The 14,080-nt window shown below is 33.8% G+C and overlaps 2 protein-coding genes across 2 annotated transcripts in view; both read left to right on the plus strand.

Annotated features, from left to right (window-relative positions):
* LOC136141916 (A disintegrin and metallopeptidase domain 3-like) overlaps positions 1-6,907 on the plus strand; it is a 116,732-nt gene extending 109,825 nt beyond the window's left edge. Inside the window, 1 exon segment of the mRNA XM_065900072.1 lies at positions 6,683-6,907. Coding sequence (XP_065756144.1) covers positions 6,683-6,907 — 225 coding nt within the window.
* Positions 1-14,080, plus strand: part of LOC136141858 (disintegrin and metalloproteinase domain-containing protein 2-like) — a 96,219-nt gene that overhangs the window by 8,270 nt on the left and 73,869 nt on the right. The window contains exons 2-5 of the mRNA XM_065900021.1: positions 2,405-2,407; positions 6,877-7,008; positions 7,589-7,665; positions 13,055-13,110. Of these exons, the coding sequence (XP_065756093.1) occupies positions 6,954-7,008; positions 7,589-7,665; positions 13,055-13,110 (188 nt within the window). The 5' untranslated portion in view covers positions 2,405-2,407; positions 6,877-6,953. The remainder of the gene's footprint in view (positions 1-2,404; positions 2,408-6,876; positions 7,009-7,588; positions 7,666-13,054; positions 13,111-14,080) is intronic.

Raw genomic sequence — 14,080 nt, forward strand, 5'->3', positions numbered from 1 at the left:
ATATGAGTGAAATCATACAGTATTTGTCTTTCTCCACCTGACTTATTTCATTTAGCATGATACCATCAAGGTGCAACCATATTGTCACAAATGGCAAGATTTCATCTTTTTTACGACTCCTATTCCATTGTGTATACATACCACATCTTTATCCATTCATCTGTCAGTGGTCACTTAGGTTGTTTCCTTATCTGGGCTATTACAGATAATTCTGTAATGAACATAGGGGTGCATATATCTTTTTGAATTATGTTTTCAGTTTCTTTGGATAAATACCCAGAAGCAGAACAGCTGGATCACATGGTAGTTCCATTCTTAATTTTTTGAGGAATCTCTATACTAGTTTTCATAGTGGCTACACAAGTTAAATTCCTCCAAATAGTGTATGAGGGCTCCCTTTTCTCCACACCCTCTACAACACTTGTTACTTCTTGCCTTTTTGATAATAGCCATTCTAAAAGGCATAAGGTGGGCTTCCCTGGTGGCGCAGTGGTTGAGAGTCCGCCTGCCAATGCAGGAGACACGGGTTCGTGCCCCGGTCCGGGAAGATCCCACATACCGCGGAGCGGCTGGGCCCGTGAGCTGTGGCCGCTGAGCCTGCGCATCCGGAGCCTGTGCTCCGCAACGGGAGAGGCCACAACAGTGAGAGGCCCGCATACCGCAAAAAAAAAAGTGCATATTTCCTCATATTCTACCACAACAACAACAACAAAAAAATGAAAGGCATAAGGTGATTCCTCATTCCAGTTTTGATTTGCCTCATTTCCCTAACAATTAGTGAGGTTGAACATCTGTTCATGTGCCTGTTGGACATCTGTGTATCTTCTTTGGAAAAACAACAATTTATGTCTTCTTCCTACTTATTAATGGGTTGTTTTGTGAATTTTGAATTGTATGAGCTGTTTGTATATTTTTGATATTAAGCCATTGTTGGTCTCATTGTTTGCAAATATTTTCTCCCAGACCACATGTTGTCTTTTTGTTTTGTTGATAAAACCTTTTAAGTTTAAAAGGTATAAAACCTTTTAAGTTTAATTAGATGCCACTTGTTTACTTTTGGTTTTATTTATTTTGCCTTAGGAGACTGATCCCCCCCCCCACAAAAAAAATTGGTACAATTTATGTCGAAGAGTTTTCTGCCTATGTTCCCTTGTAGAACTTTTATGGCTTCAGTTCTTACATTTAGGTCTTCTATCTTCTCTTCCTGCACAGTATAACTAAGGACTTGTTTTATCCGGTAGCATGTCTTTATACAGGGGATTTATTTTCAACTATATAAATATGAAAGTAGAAGACTATTTTTCCTTTCTCTGAGTGAGCACTAGAAGTCCAGCTTCTGGTTCCTATATCTTGCCTTAAAACCTGGTGGTTAGCCAGATATCATCTCTCATGCTCTGATTTGTCTTTAACCTTCTTTCAAATTCTGATACTGGGATTTTCCCTTTTTTTCAAGCTTAGCTCTTATAGGATAACAGGAGAGGGTAACAACTAACGTATTTTTCCATGGTGCTAGATAATATTCCATGTTTTCATTCACACATATGCACACACGTACACACAATATTTTTCTTTTAGGTATAAATTAAATTTTACTCGCTATAAATTTTTATTGATATAGAAAAATTAGAGAAGTTCTAAGAATTTAGCTTGTAATGATGAAAAAGATGAGAAAAGTATCATTTTATTTATCAAGGTTAAATCATATGAAATGCCACTCTATACTACCCCCCATTTTTTTTTTTTTTGGTAATATCTCACTCCAAATTTCTTTACCATGGCCTTGCCTATATTTAGAACTTCCATCTTGTCATTCCTTCACTTCATTCCTTATACTACAGGCTTTGAACAGGTTCCCATACAAGTTCCCTACTGCTATTCAAAATGCTAGATCATTTCCCAAACTTTCTATCTCAGCCTAAACATCAATTCCACAAATAGGTTTTTCTAACTATCTTATCTATATGATTATACCCCTCCTCAAAATTCTCTATTCGGGCACTCCATTTCTTCAGAGCGCTTTTCACAATCTCTTTATATTTGGGAAGTTTGTCATTAATTTCCTATTAATTTTCTTTCTCCTCTTCTGTAATATATGCTCCAAGTGTGGACAAAGTCCCTTTCTTTCACATATGCCACTATATTCTTTTTTTTTTTTTGGCCGCACCATGTAGCATGTGGGGTCTTAGTTCCCCAAAAGGGATTGAACCCGTGCCCCCTGCAGTGGAAACATTGAATCTTAACCACTGGACCACCAGGGAAGTCCCCAGTATGCCACTATATTCTTATTTTCTATTGTAGTGCCTGACACGTATGTATATTGAATTAGTTTTGCAAACTGAATGATTTGATTTAATAAGAAAGTTAAATAAATGTGTTTTATATTGATTTCATCAGAAATACTAAGTGTGTTTAAGGCTATGGAATTTGGGCATGCCAAATTTTTCACCAGAGAACACTGGTAGTTTAATTACTTTTTTCCGTTGTTTCATGCTTCTTAATCAATTAACTAGTATGGATATTTGTATCAAAGATTTATCAAAATAAAGTGTAATATGTGCTCAACATAAAGCACTAAAGTATAAAATTTTATAGGATCAAAACTGTTTTAATACATTACTTGCTTTTGTTTTCTTCTTACATAATGGTGTTCTCTTCAATCTTCTTTATTTCAGTATCCAGGTGCAATAACATTGGAGGGATTTTTAGTTATTATAGCTCAATTATTTGGCCTTAAATTAAGATTAACGTATGATGACATCCACAAGTGTTCCTGTCCAAGAGCTACATGCATAATGAATCATGAAGCAGTGTAAGCCTTGTTTTTCTTTTGAATTAATTTCACACACACATTTGTGACGTTGTTTACAAGACATGGTGAATTTCTTATTCTTTATACTCAGTTCTACATCAAAAGTTGGAAAGGTATGTTGTGCCTGAAGAGATATCACAGATTTGTCCAAATGATACAAGACTCCAGAAGGTGGTAAATCTCATGATAATGAAATATTTACTCAAGGGAATTAGAGGGAAATTTTAAATATTTATGAAGACTATGAAATATTTTATAAAATATGATACTACTTTTGTTTTTGTTGTTGTAGTATCTATTGCCAAGGCAAAGATGTCTAAAATCTTGCTTAAAAATATAACAAAGAACTGGCAGCTCTGACTATTATTTTGATGGAAATAAAAAGGAGGAAAGATTTGAAGAGGAAAAAGAATTGCCCTCATTTGCAGAAATTATAATTAACTACCTACTTAAATCAACAGAATCAGTATACAATTAGAACAACATTAAAAAATTTATCAGGATGATCAGTCTTGGAAAACACTAGTATCTGTATATCAGCACTAAGAAAATGGATGCCTATTATAAAATTTCTATTTTTTCCAGAAGAGATCTATAAGTTCAGTAAAATCCCAATCTATATTTTAGATCATTTTTTAAGGAACTTGATAAACTCTATGGGAAGTGATAAAATGAAGATGGTAAACATAGACAACCTTTTGGGGATTATGAGGTGCAATTTATGATCAAAGAAGGGATTTTATTTGGGGGAGACACTACATATTGTCTACAGATTTTTAGAAATAAGGAAATGGGGGAAAGATGATGATGTTGGATATAATGAAGACTTAAGAACAAAATCATGAAGTAAACTGGAGAGGAGAGGATCTGGTACGTAAAAAAAGGGACTGGCTTTTATCAGAGCTGTGCATATTCAATTATTGTGATAGAGTGTTTGGAGGGTAAATAGATAGATATGAAGGTAATTGAATAGCTGTGAGACAGGCTGGGACCTGGGACCCTTTGCTGCAGTGCTGCAGTGCTTCCACTTGGACAAATCTCTCTTCGAGCAACAAAATACAAAGAAGCTGTATGGGACTGAAAATAACTGCGTGCATGCTGAGTTGGGACAAGTTCTGGACAAAAGATACAAAAAGACCCAAAAAAAGAAACACCCAACTGCCGCTTTTGAAGAGCCTGGAGCAAAAGCAGGGTACTGTGCATGACCCCTGCACACAACACCACCTAAGGGGTGAGCAAACCACCTAAGCAACTGTTCTGGCCTGACCCCTGGACACACCCCTACCCTCACCCCATATAAGGAACAAGCTTGCCCCCGCCCCCCGCCTCAGGGAGCGAGCCAGCAAGGGAAACTGTTGATTATTTTCACTCCCCCACCACTGCTTGCAGCAGGGGCCCCAGTGAAGCCTTGCCTGAATTTCTTGTCTGGCCTCCGACCAATTTCTATTGATTAAGGAGACCAAGAACCCTGCTTGGTAACGGTTGCAACAGAGATCATATGGCACACTATTTCAGCAAAGCTGAAACTATTTCATTCTTTACATAAAATGTTTGCTGTACCCTATTCTATAGCATTTCCAAGAGCTGCCTGTGGGATTTAGTTTTATCTTACAGGAGCAGTAACCAGCTCACAGACTCACATGTGTTGGCTTGCTTCCCTTCCCTAACATCCCATACCAGTGCTTTGGTGGTAGGCAGAATGGACCTTCAAAGATGTCCTCACTCTAATCCCTGGAATTTGTGGATATGTATGTTACATGGTAGAAGGTAAGTTGCAGAAGTCATTAAGGTGATGGACCTTCAAGTAGGGACACTATCCTAGATTATCTGGGTGGGTCCAATCTAATCTCATGAGCCCTTAAAAACAGAATATTCTCCAGGTGAAGTCAGAGAGATGTGGCAGAATGGGGCTCAAAAAGACTGGTGCTGGGAAAACTGGACATCTACATGTGAAAGAATGAAATTAGAATACTTCCTCACACCATACACAAAATGGATTAAAGATCTAAAGGTAAGAACCAAAACCTTAAAACTCTAAGAAGATAACCTAGGCAGAACACTCTTTGACATAATTTATAGCAGTATTTTATCTTTATCTGTCTCACAAAGCTAAAGCAAAAAGCAAAAATAAACAAATGGGACCTATTTAAACTTAAACACTTTTGCACAGCAACGGAAACCATTGACAAAACTAAAAGACAACCCATGGAATGGGAGAAAATACTTGCAAATGACCAACAGGGGGTTTATATCCAAAACATATAAACAGCACATAGAAATCAATATCAAAAAACAAACAGGCCAGTCAAAAATTGGTCAGAAGACCTGAATAGACATTTTTCCAAAGAAGTCATACAAAATGGCTAACAGGCAAGTGAAAAGATTCTCAACATCGCCAATTATTAGAAAAATGCAACTCAAAAGCCCAATGAGATATCACCTCAAACCTGATAGAATGTAGAATTTAAAAGTCTACAAATAACAAATGTTTGAGGGGACGTGGAGAAAAGGGGACCCTCCTGCACTGTTGGTGGGAATGTAAACTTGTTTAGCCACTATGGAAAACAGTATGGAGGTTCCTCAAAAAACTAAAAATAGAACTACCATATGACCCAGTAATCCCACTACTGGGCATATATCCAGAAAAGACGAAAATTAATTTGAAAAGATACATGCACCCCGATGTTCATAGCAGCACTACATACAATAGCCAGGACATGGAAACAACCCAAGTGTCCATGACAGATGAATGGATAAAGAAGATGCAGCATATATATGCAATGGAATATTACTCAGCCATAAAAAGGATGAAATTCTTCCATTTGCAGCAACATGGCTGGACCTAGAGAATATTATGCTTAAATAAAAAGTTTTAAAAGTAACATAGCCTCAAAATAGAAGAATCAAAAATTGATAGTAATTAAGGAAATAAAATAGCCAAACATGGTTGGTTTTCTTGGTTTTTGGTTATTTTCACTGATCCAAAACTTTTTTTTTAATTGAAGTATGGTTGATTTACAATATTATGTTCGTTCCAAGTGTACAACATAGTGATTCAATATTTTTATACATTACACTCCATTTAAAGTTATTATGAAATACTGGCTATATTCCCTGTGCTGTACAATATATCCTTGTAGCTTATTTAATTTATACATAGAAGTTTGTACCTCTTAATCCACTATGCCTATCATGCCTCTCCCCCTTTTCTTCACCCCACTGGTAACCACTAGTTTGTTCTCTGTATCTGTGAGTCTGTTTTGTTATACTCGTTTGTTTTATTTTTTAGATTTGAAATATAAGTGAGAACATACAGTATTTGTCTTTCTCTGTCTGACTTATTTCAGCAAACATAATGCCATTTGCAGCCACGTGGATGGACCTGGAAGGTATTATGCCAAATATGTTTTTAATAGCTCCAACTATAAATGAACAAAATTCTAATCAATAGTAAAATAGAAAAACAGATGGACACATTCAATGTGTGATATACAGCAACAAGAGGGAAAATAAAAAAAAAAACTATTGCTACTCACAACGTGGATGGATCTCCTAATCATCATGTTAAAAAAACTTTAAACATAAAAAGAATACATGGTGATTGGCTCCATTTATATAGGTTCAAAAACAGACAAAAGTAATCTATGGTGTTAGAAGTAGTGATTGTCAGGGGACAATCTGGCAGCTTTAGTGGTTCTATATTTTATTTCTGGATCTGAATCTAGGTGTTAATTAAACTGGTTCAGTGGAATATTGAGCAGTGCCTATATATATTATATATTTATACATAAATGTATAACATATGTAGTATAAATATTTATATATATTATATAAAAGTTCACTTAAGTGTAGATGAATCTTCCTGTTCATTAGCTGTTTCTTCAGCCTTGCCTTTCGGAAGTGATTCTGCGCTTTCTTAGCCGGAAAGCGGAGTCACAAGGCGTCAAAGCCTCCTGCATAGATTTAGCGGCCAAGGTCGCCCACGTTGAACGGCGCACAGCAGGCAGCCTCTCGACCCTCCGCTGCTCTCCCAGCCGCCTGCCTCCTGCGGTGTGTGCGGTCAGGAGGGGTCTCCTCGCGCCCCCAACTGCCCTGTAGTCAAGCGTACGGCCGTTATTCAGGCTGCCATCCAGGACGTCCAGCCATGTGGTGCCTTCTGTTTCTGCTTCTGGGGCTCATCGGGCTTCAGACAGACGATAGTAAGTACTAAAACCCTCTTCTGACCTTTAGGGAATGTCAGGTCTCCTTTCTGTTTCCCCCTGAGAGGCTGGATATCCCTTTGAAAGTGTTTTTTTGGTGGGAGCTCCAACTGTGTAAGCCCGTATCCACTCCCACATTGCCACCTTTCCCAATCAAAATCCACTTTGGTTGTGAGGGTCTTTCCCACTCTTCATGGGACCGTAGTAAAGATGGGAGATGCCGTGGCTTGAGTAGATCCCTTAAGATTAGAGTTTCATATACTGCTCTGCATTTCTGATATCTGGATTCTGTAGTTGGAAGGTCCAAAGGACCTGACTTTATTTGTTCTGAGAGCATTTGGGCCTATTACCTCAGGGTTACCAGAACCTGCCCACAGGGCAATATTTCTAGAGTAGTATACCTGTTTCTCTTTAAAAGATTTGTAATTCTAGAAAGAAGTAGTTATTGAGGTGAGGGTATTTGAAAAGAGAGTAAAAATGAGGGATGACTTATAGAATATTATGGATTTAGATGAGGAAGTAATGAAGGAAGCTATGAGGTGGTAAGTGTTGCCCCTATAAAACATTTTGCACCTTGCAGATTCAGAAAGACTACGTGTGCAAATTACAGTTCCAGAGAAAATACGGTCAACGTCAAGTGGAGGAGTTGAAACATACGTAATTAAGCCCTAACATTTTTCACAAACTAAAAAGCATGTGAATATTTTGTTCCTAATAAGTAAACCTGGTTTTTTCATTTCTGCACACTTTCTGAATTTTATATTTATACCCAATTTTTCTTAAATGGAAGAGCCCTTTTGAAAATGAACCAAGATTAACAATGTTTCATAGAAATATGATTCAGTGATGCTTATTATCAAAGCTCCAAGGCCCATCTTCTAAATCTCTTTCCCTCTTGAGTGTCTGAATAATACCTGACCTGATCCATTTACAGTCTCTTGTCACTCATTTACCATACAATATTTGGAGGATTTTTAGTAGTTGTTAAGTAAGCCTATGGCATCCCTATAGGGGATGGCAATCATTTGATTTAATGAAGTGTTGTATGAATAATTTTTATGTCTTGATTGCAAATATGTTAATCATTAAGAATTCTTTTTATGCCATCTTAGTGTATATTGGTTCAGGTATTAGTTTTCTCTTTTTTATTCTTTGAATTAATTAGAAAGTTTCTTATCTGTTTTACTAATTTCTAGAATCATTTCTAAAGAAGTGAAGTGTTTTTTTAAAACACGACACCTTAATTTTCTTTTTGATTGGTAGTGAATATTTAGATAATTTGAATGCAAATATTTCCTTATCAGCTACCTACTTGTCACACTGATACAGATATCACAAGCTTAAAATTTTCAATATATAATTTATAAGGGAATGAATATTTATGAAAACTTTAAATCATTTAAATAGAAAAAAAGAGGTGAGACATTTAACAGCATTTTAAGAGTTTTATTTTTTTAATGGAAAAGTCTATGGAATTACTTGGTCATATTAGAAAATGTACACAGAATCTACTTAGAGGGTAATATCTTCAACCAGGTTTCACCAGATATTATGACAGTAATTCGCATAAGAGAAGTAAAAAAAAAAAAAAATCATCTGTCCTCAACTGTCAAATTCATGAGGGAAAAATGTTGACTATTTTGTTAATGTCTCTAACTCCAGTGCCTAGAACGGTGCTGGATACATAATAAAGGATTAATAGTATTTTTTGAACTGGTAAGGCTATTGTACCTACCGACTTAACAAATGCAACAAACATAATATGAAAAGTGTATGTTTATAATTATTATAATTAATAAAGAATATACCACAAGAGAATATTGAACTTAAAAAGACTAGGAGGTTTTAAAAATAACTGAATGGAACTTCTGTACGTGAAAAATATAGTATGAGAGTAAAATCAAGAATTAACAGTAGCCAGAGACAGCTGAAGAAACTAAACAGATGCAACATATAAACAGCTCAAGGAAAAAGAGGAGAGAATTAGAGGCTTAAGTAAAGAGCAATTAGAATTCCTGGAAAATAGAGAAAAAAATCTGGAAAAGAGGTTATATTAAACATAGATGAACTGAGATCAGGTATCACAACACAGAATAAATAAAAATTAGAGTACATTAACACTTTTCAGATTACAAGAGAAGAAAATAATTTAAATAATGTACTTCAGCAGTTAGAAATTGAAACTGGGACAAAGAATAACATAAAAGCTGGAATTGATGAAAAAGTATGAATATGTATACCTCAAAACAAAACAAATTGAATATACAATTGTAACTGTAACAAATAAAAGAATATAAAGCATATATACATCTTGATATAATAGGGAATTAAAATAATTTAAATAAAACTTAAAATTTTTGATTGATTAAATTTATCAGAAATTACATATATTTCAAATTGAATTTAAAAATATATACCACAAGAGAAACACCTAAATCACAAGGGAATAGAAAGGTCTAGCACAAAAATAAGAAAAATTATACAAAGCAAATAGTAAAGTTAGTATAGGCAGCCATATTTTATCAGGCACAAGTTGTCTGTAAGGCAACACAAATAAAAGTATGAAAGATTTTAATAGGGATGAAAAAAGTGGACATAGTGATACATAGAGCAGAAATTTAGCAAATGAATAATACAATGAATAAATGCGTCAACAAATTCAAAAAACCTTGAGGAGATAAGCAATTTCATAGAAAAACAAACTCCTGGGATATAAGGAAAGATGAAAATGTCCAACACTTTAAAAAATTTGAATCTGAATATAAATGTCTCTTTCTCCCTCCTCAAAAATACAAAAACAACCATTAAAACTAAGTCAAAAGCTAAATTATTTTACAAATAAATACAACCAAACATTTAAGAAAGACATAATTAAAACTCATAAAAACTCAACCAGCAAAAAGAAAAAGAGTTAATACTGCTGAATACATAAAGGCAATATTACCTTGACACCAAAAACAAAGAAGGGTAATATAAGAAAGAAAATTTGGGACTGAATTAATTCATGAGTATATGTGGGAAACATAAGAAATATGAGAAAATCTAATATAACAAAGTATTAAGAAATGACCAATGGCTTGTTTATTTTTTTGTTATTGAATTGTATGAGTTGTTTGTATATTTTGGAAATTAAGCCCTTTTTGGTCATATCATTTGCAAATATTTGCTCCCAGTTAGTTGGTTGTCTTTGTTTTGTTTATGGTTTCTTCTGGGGTGCAAAAGCTTAGAAGTTTGATTAGGTCCCATTTGTTTATTTTTACTTTTATTTCTATTGCCTTGGGAGACTGACCTAAGAAAACATTGCTATGTTTTATGTCAGAGAACGTTTTACCTATGTTCTCTTCTAAATGTTTTATGGTGTCATGTGTCTTATATCTAAGTCTTTAAGACATTTTGAGTTTATTTTTGTGTATGGTGTGAGGGAGTGTTCTAACTTCATTGATTTACATGTGGCTGTCAAACTTTCCCAATACCACTTGCCAAAGAGACTATCTTTTATCCATTGTATATTCTTGCCTCCTTTATCGAAGATTAATTGACCATAGGTGTGTAGGTTTATTTCTGGGCTCTCTATTCTGTTCCATTGATCCATATGTCTTTTTTTATGCCAATACCACACTGTTTTGATTACTGTAGCTTTGTAGTATTGTCTGAAGTCTGGGAAGTTTATGCCTCCTGCTTTGTTCTTTTTCCTCAGGATTACTTTGGCAATTCTGAGTCTTTTGTGATTCCATATAAATTATAGGGTTATTTGTTCTACTTCTGTGAAAAATGTCATGGGTAATTTGATAGGGGCCGCATTAAATCTGTAGATTACTTTGAATGGTATGGTCATTTTAATAATATTATTCTTCCAATCCAAGAGCATGGGATAGCTTTCCATTTCTTTAAATCATCTTTAATTTCCTTTATCAATGTTTTATAGTTCTCAGCGTGTAAGTTTTCACCTCCTTTGTTAGGTTTATTCTTAAGTACTTTTTTGGATCTGATTTTAAAAGGGTTTTTTTTTTTTTTTTTAACATTCCCTTCCTGATATTTCATTGTTAGTGTAAAGAAATGCAAAAGATTTATGTGTGTTAATCTTGTATTCTGCCAGCTTGCTGAATTTGTTTGTCAGTTCTAGTAGTTTTTGTGTAGAGTCTAAATATGGGTAGAAGACCGAAATAGACATTTCTCCAAAGAAGACACACAGATGGCCAACAGGCACATGAAAAGATGCTCGACATTGCTAATTATTAGAGAAATGCAAATCAAAACTGCAATGAGGTATCACCTCATTCCAGTCAAAATGGCCGTAATTAAAAAGTCCACAAACAATAAATGCTGGAGAGGGTATGGGGAAAAGGGAACCCTTCTACACTGTTTGTGGGAATGTATATTGGGGCAGCCACTGTGGAGAATAGTATGGAAGTTCCTTAAACAACTAAAAACAGTGTTACCATATGATCCAGCAATCTCATTCCTGGGCATATATCTGGAAAAGACAAAAGCTCTAACCGAAAAGATACCTGCACCCCAGTGTTCAGAGCAGCACTATTTACAATAGCCAAGACAAGGAAGCAACCTAAATGTGCATCAAGAGATGAATGGATAAAGAAGATGTGGTTTATATATACAATGCAATACTACTCAGCCATAAAAAAGAATGAAATAATGCCAACTGCAGCAACATGGATGGACCTAGAGGTTATCATACTAAATGACATAAGTCAGACAAAGACAAATATCACATGATATCACTTATCTGTGGAATCTAAAAAATGATACAAATGAACTTATTTACAAAAGGGAACCAGACTCACAGACATAGAAAATAAAATTATGGTTACCTAGGGGGAAAAGGGGGATATAAATTAGGAGTTTGAGATTAGCATATACAAACTATTGTATATAAAATAAACAAGAAGGTGTAGCACAGAGAATTACATTCAATATCTTATAATAACCCATAATAAAAGAGAATATGAAACAGAATATACATAGGTATGTATAACTGAATAACTTTGCTGTACACCAGAAACTAACACAGCATTCTAAATCAACTGTACTTTAATTAAAAAAAAGAAAAAAAAAAAAGAAATGGCCAATGGCAAAATGCAATTTACATCTAAATTGTTAAGATGATTGAATCTTAGAATATCAATGAATTAACTGCGTTTTAGAATTATATGGGGAAATGAATATACATATAGCATTAGGAGCAGTAAAACTACTGTTCAAAGTTCAATACCATATATGATAAAATAACTTAGCAATAGAAGAATGTAACTTAACTTTGTTAATCCTATAAAATAAACCTCTTAATCCTATAAAATTTAAATAAACTTTAAACATTTTAAAACTTAAAATAAATTTTAAAGATATAATTTACACTACATAAAAATCAAAGTCTAAATAAATGTAACAAAGGAAAGCAAAACCTCCTCACTGAAGACAACAAAACCAGGTGAGAGGAGGTAAAGGTCTATATAAATTGAGTAGATCCTATGCTCATGGATTGGAAGGCCCAATAATGCAAAGAGGTCAAGGCTCCTCAAACTGATCTATAAAGACTAAGTTTTCCATTTGTAGACATTCTTTCTTAATAAAATCCATGAGTATTACATCCAAACTTGGAAAAAGTTTATAAAATCTACAAATATTAAACATTCTGTTTTGTTAATTCTTTGCTATACTATATAAATTCTCTATTTGGTAATTTAGTTATACTCTTCCATTTTAAGCATAAATTTTGCAATGGCCTCAATATTAAGCTAACACAATTATTGGATGCAAGTCAACAATATTTCAGGGTCTATCTTATTGCATAAGTGTTAAAATTAATAAGAAACTGTACCAATTATATTCTTCCATCTATCTTTATTATGAAAGCAAATATTTAAATATCTGATTCCATTGGAATAAATCAATATTAAATTATAAATTTTCCTCTTTTTTATTGTATTAGTGTGCTTTAGCATGTTATTATTGTTAATATAAAATGATAGTTTTTCTTTTTAACATTCTTCTCACTTTTCTTTGCTTTTTTAATATACTCTCCTGCCAGGTGTCCTACAACATTGTAATTGATGGGAAAACGTACACTGTGAACCTAATGCAAAAGTAGGTGAACTACATTATTTTATTACCTGTCTTTGTTTTATTTATAATTATTGTTCATATTTATCCAGAAAGTAACTATTTTGCATTTGTAAATATTTTTAGTTGCTTACTATTTGTCTCCTATTTTATGCTTAAGAAAAACATTTTAAACCTATATAATAAACATCTAGGACCTGAATCCATATGTATGCTCGCATCTTTTTCCTTCCCAGCAACATCAGATTTCTATTTGACTATTTATGTGGTTTCATGGAGGATGAATTTTGATATTTTTCTATTTTTATCACGACATAAATACGACTTGTTTTTGAGTTCTCTTACATTCGACTATATTTGAAAGAACATAGTGGATTTTTGAGTGGAAAGAACAGTGATTCTTTAAATTAGTTTACATATCAGAATGTATTAAGGACTTACAATACAACTGTAATTAGCCAAACTCAATCCCATGCCAGCTAAGGAAATTGGGAAAAAAACAAGCACACCATATTTGGGAATAAAGAAAAATCAAAACAGTAATGGTCGTTTTTTAAATGGGTCCTTTATTAAAAGTTTTGGTCAATTTGTCTCTTTATTATAAATCTTGATAGCTTAAAGATAAGGTCTTTCCATCCTTTTCTTCATCAGGAATGTTCTGGCTTTTCTTACTACTTTTCATTTTCATATATTTTATAATAAACTCTTCCACAAAGATATATCCATAGATATTGATTGTGACTTCATTGAATCTACAGAGTACTTTTGGAGGAATTTTTCCTGTCATTCCCTTTCAATTTTTTATTTAGTCTGGATTTTTTTTTACTGAGTCTGAAATTCTTTTAATGCAGTCCAAATTATTATTTCTTTGTAGCTATTATTCTTTTCATATTTAAAAAAAAATCATTGTCTTCATACAGTCATGAATCCAAGCTGCCATTTTTTTCTAATAGCTTTTATTGTTTTCACTTTCATGTTCAACTCTAGGGTTCAT

Source organism: Phocoena phocoena, chromosome 21, assembly GCF_963924675.1.
Source record: "Phocoena phocoena chromosome 21, mPhoPho1.1, whole genome shotgun sequence".
Lineage (NCBI taxonomy): Eukaryota > Metazoa > Chordata > Mammalia > Artiodactyla > Phocoenidae > Phocoena > Phocoena phocoena.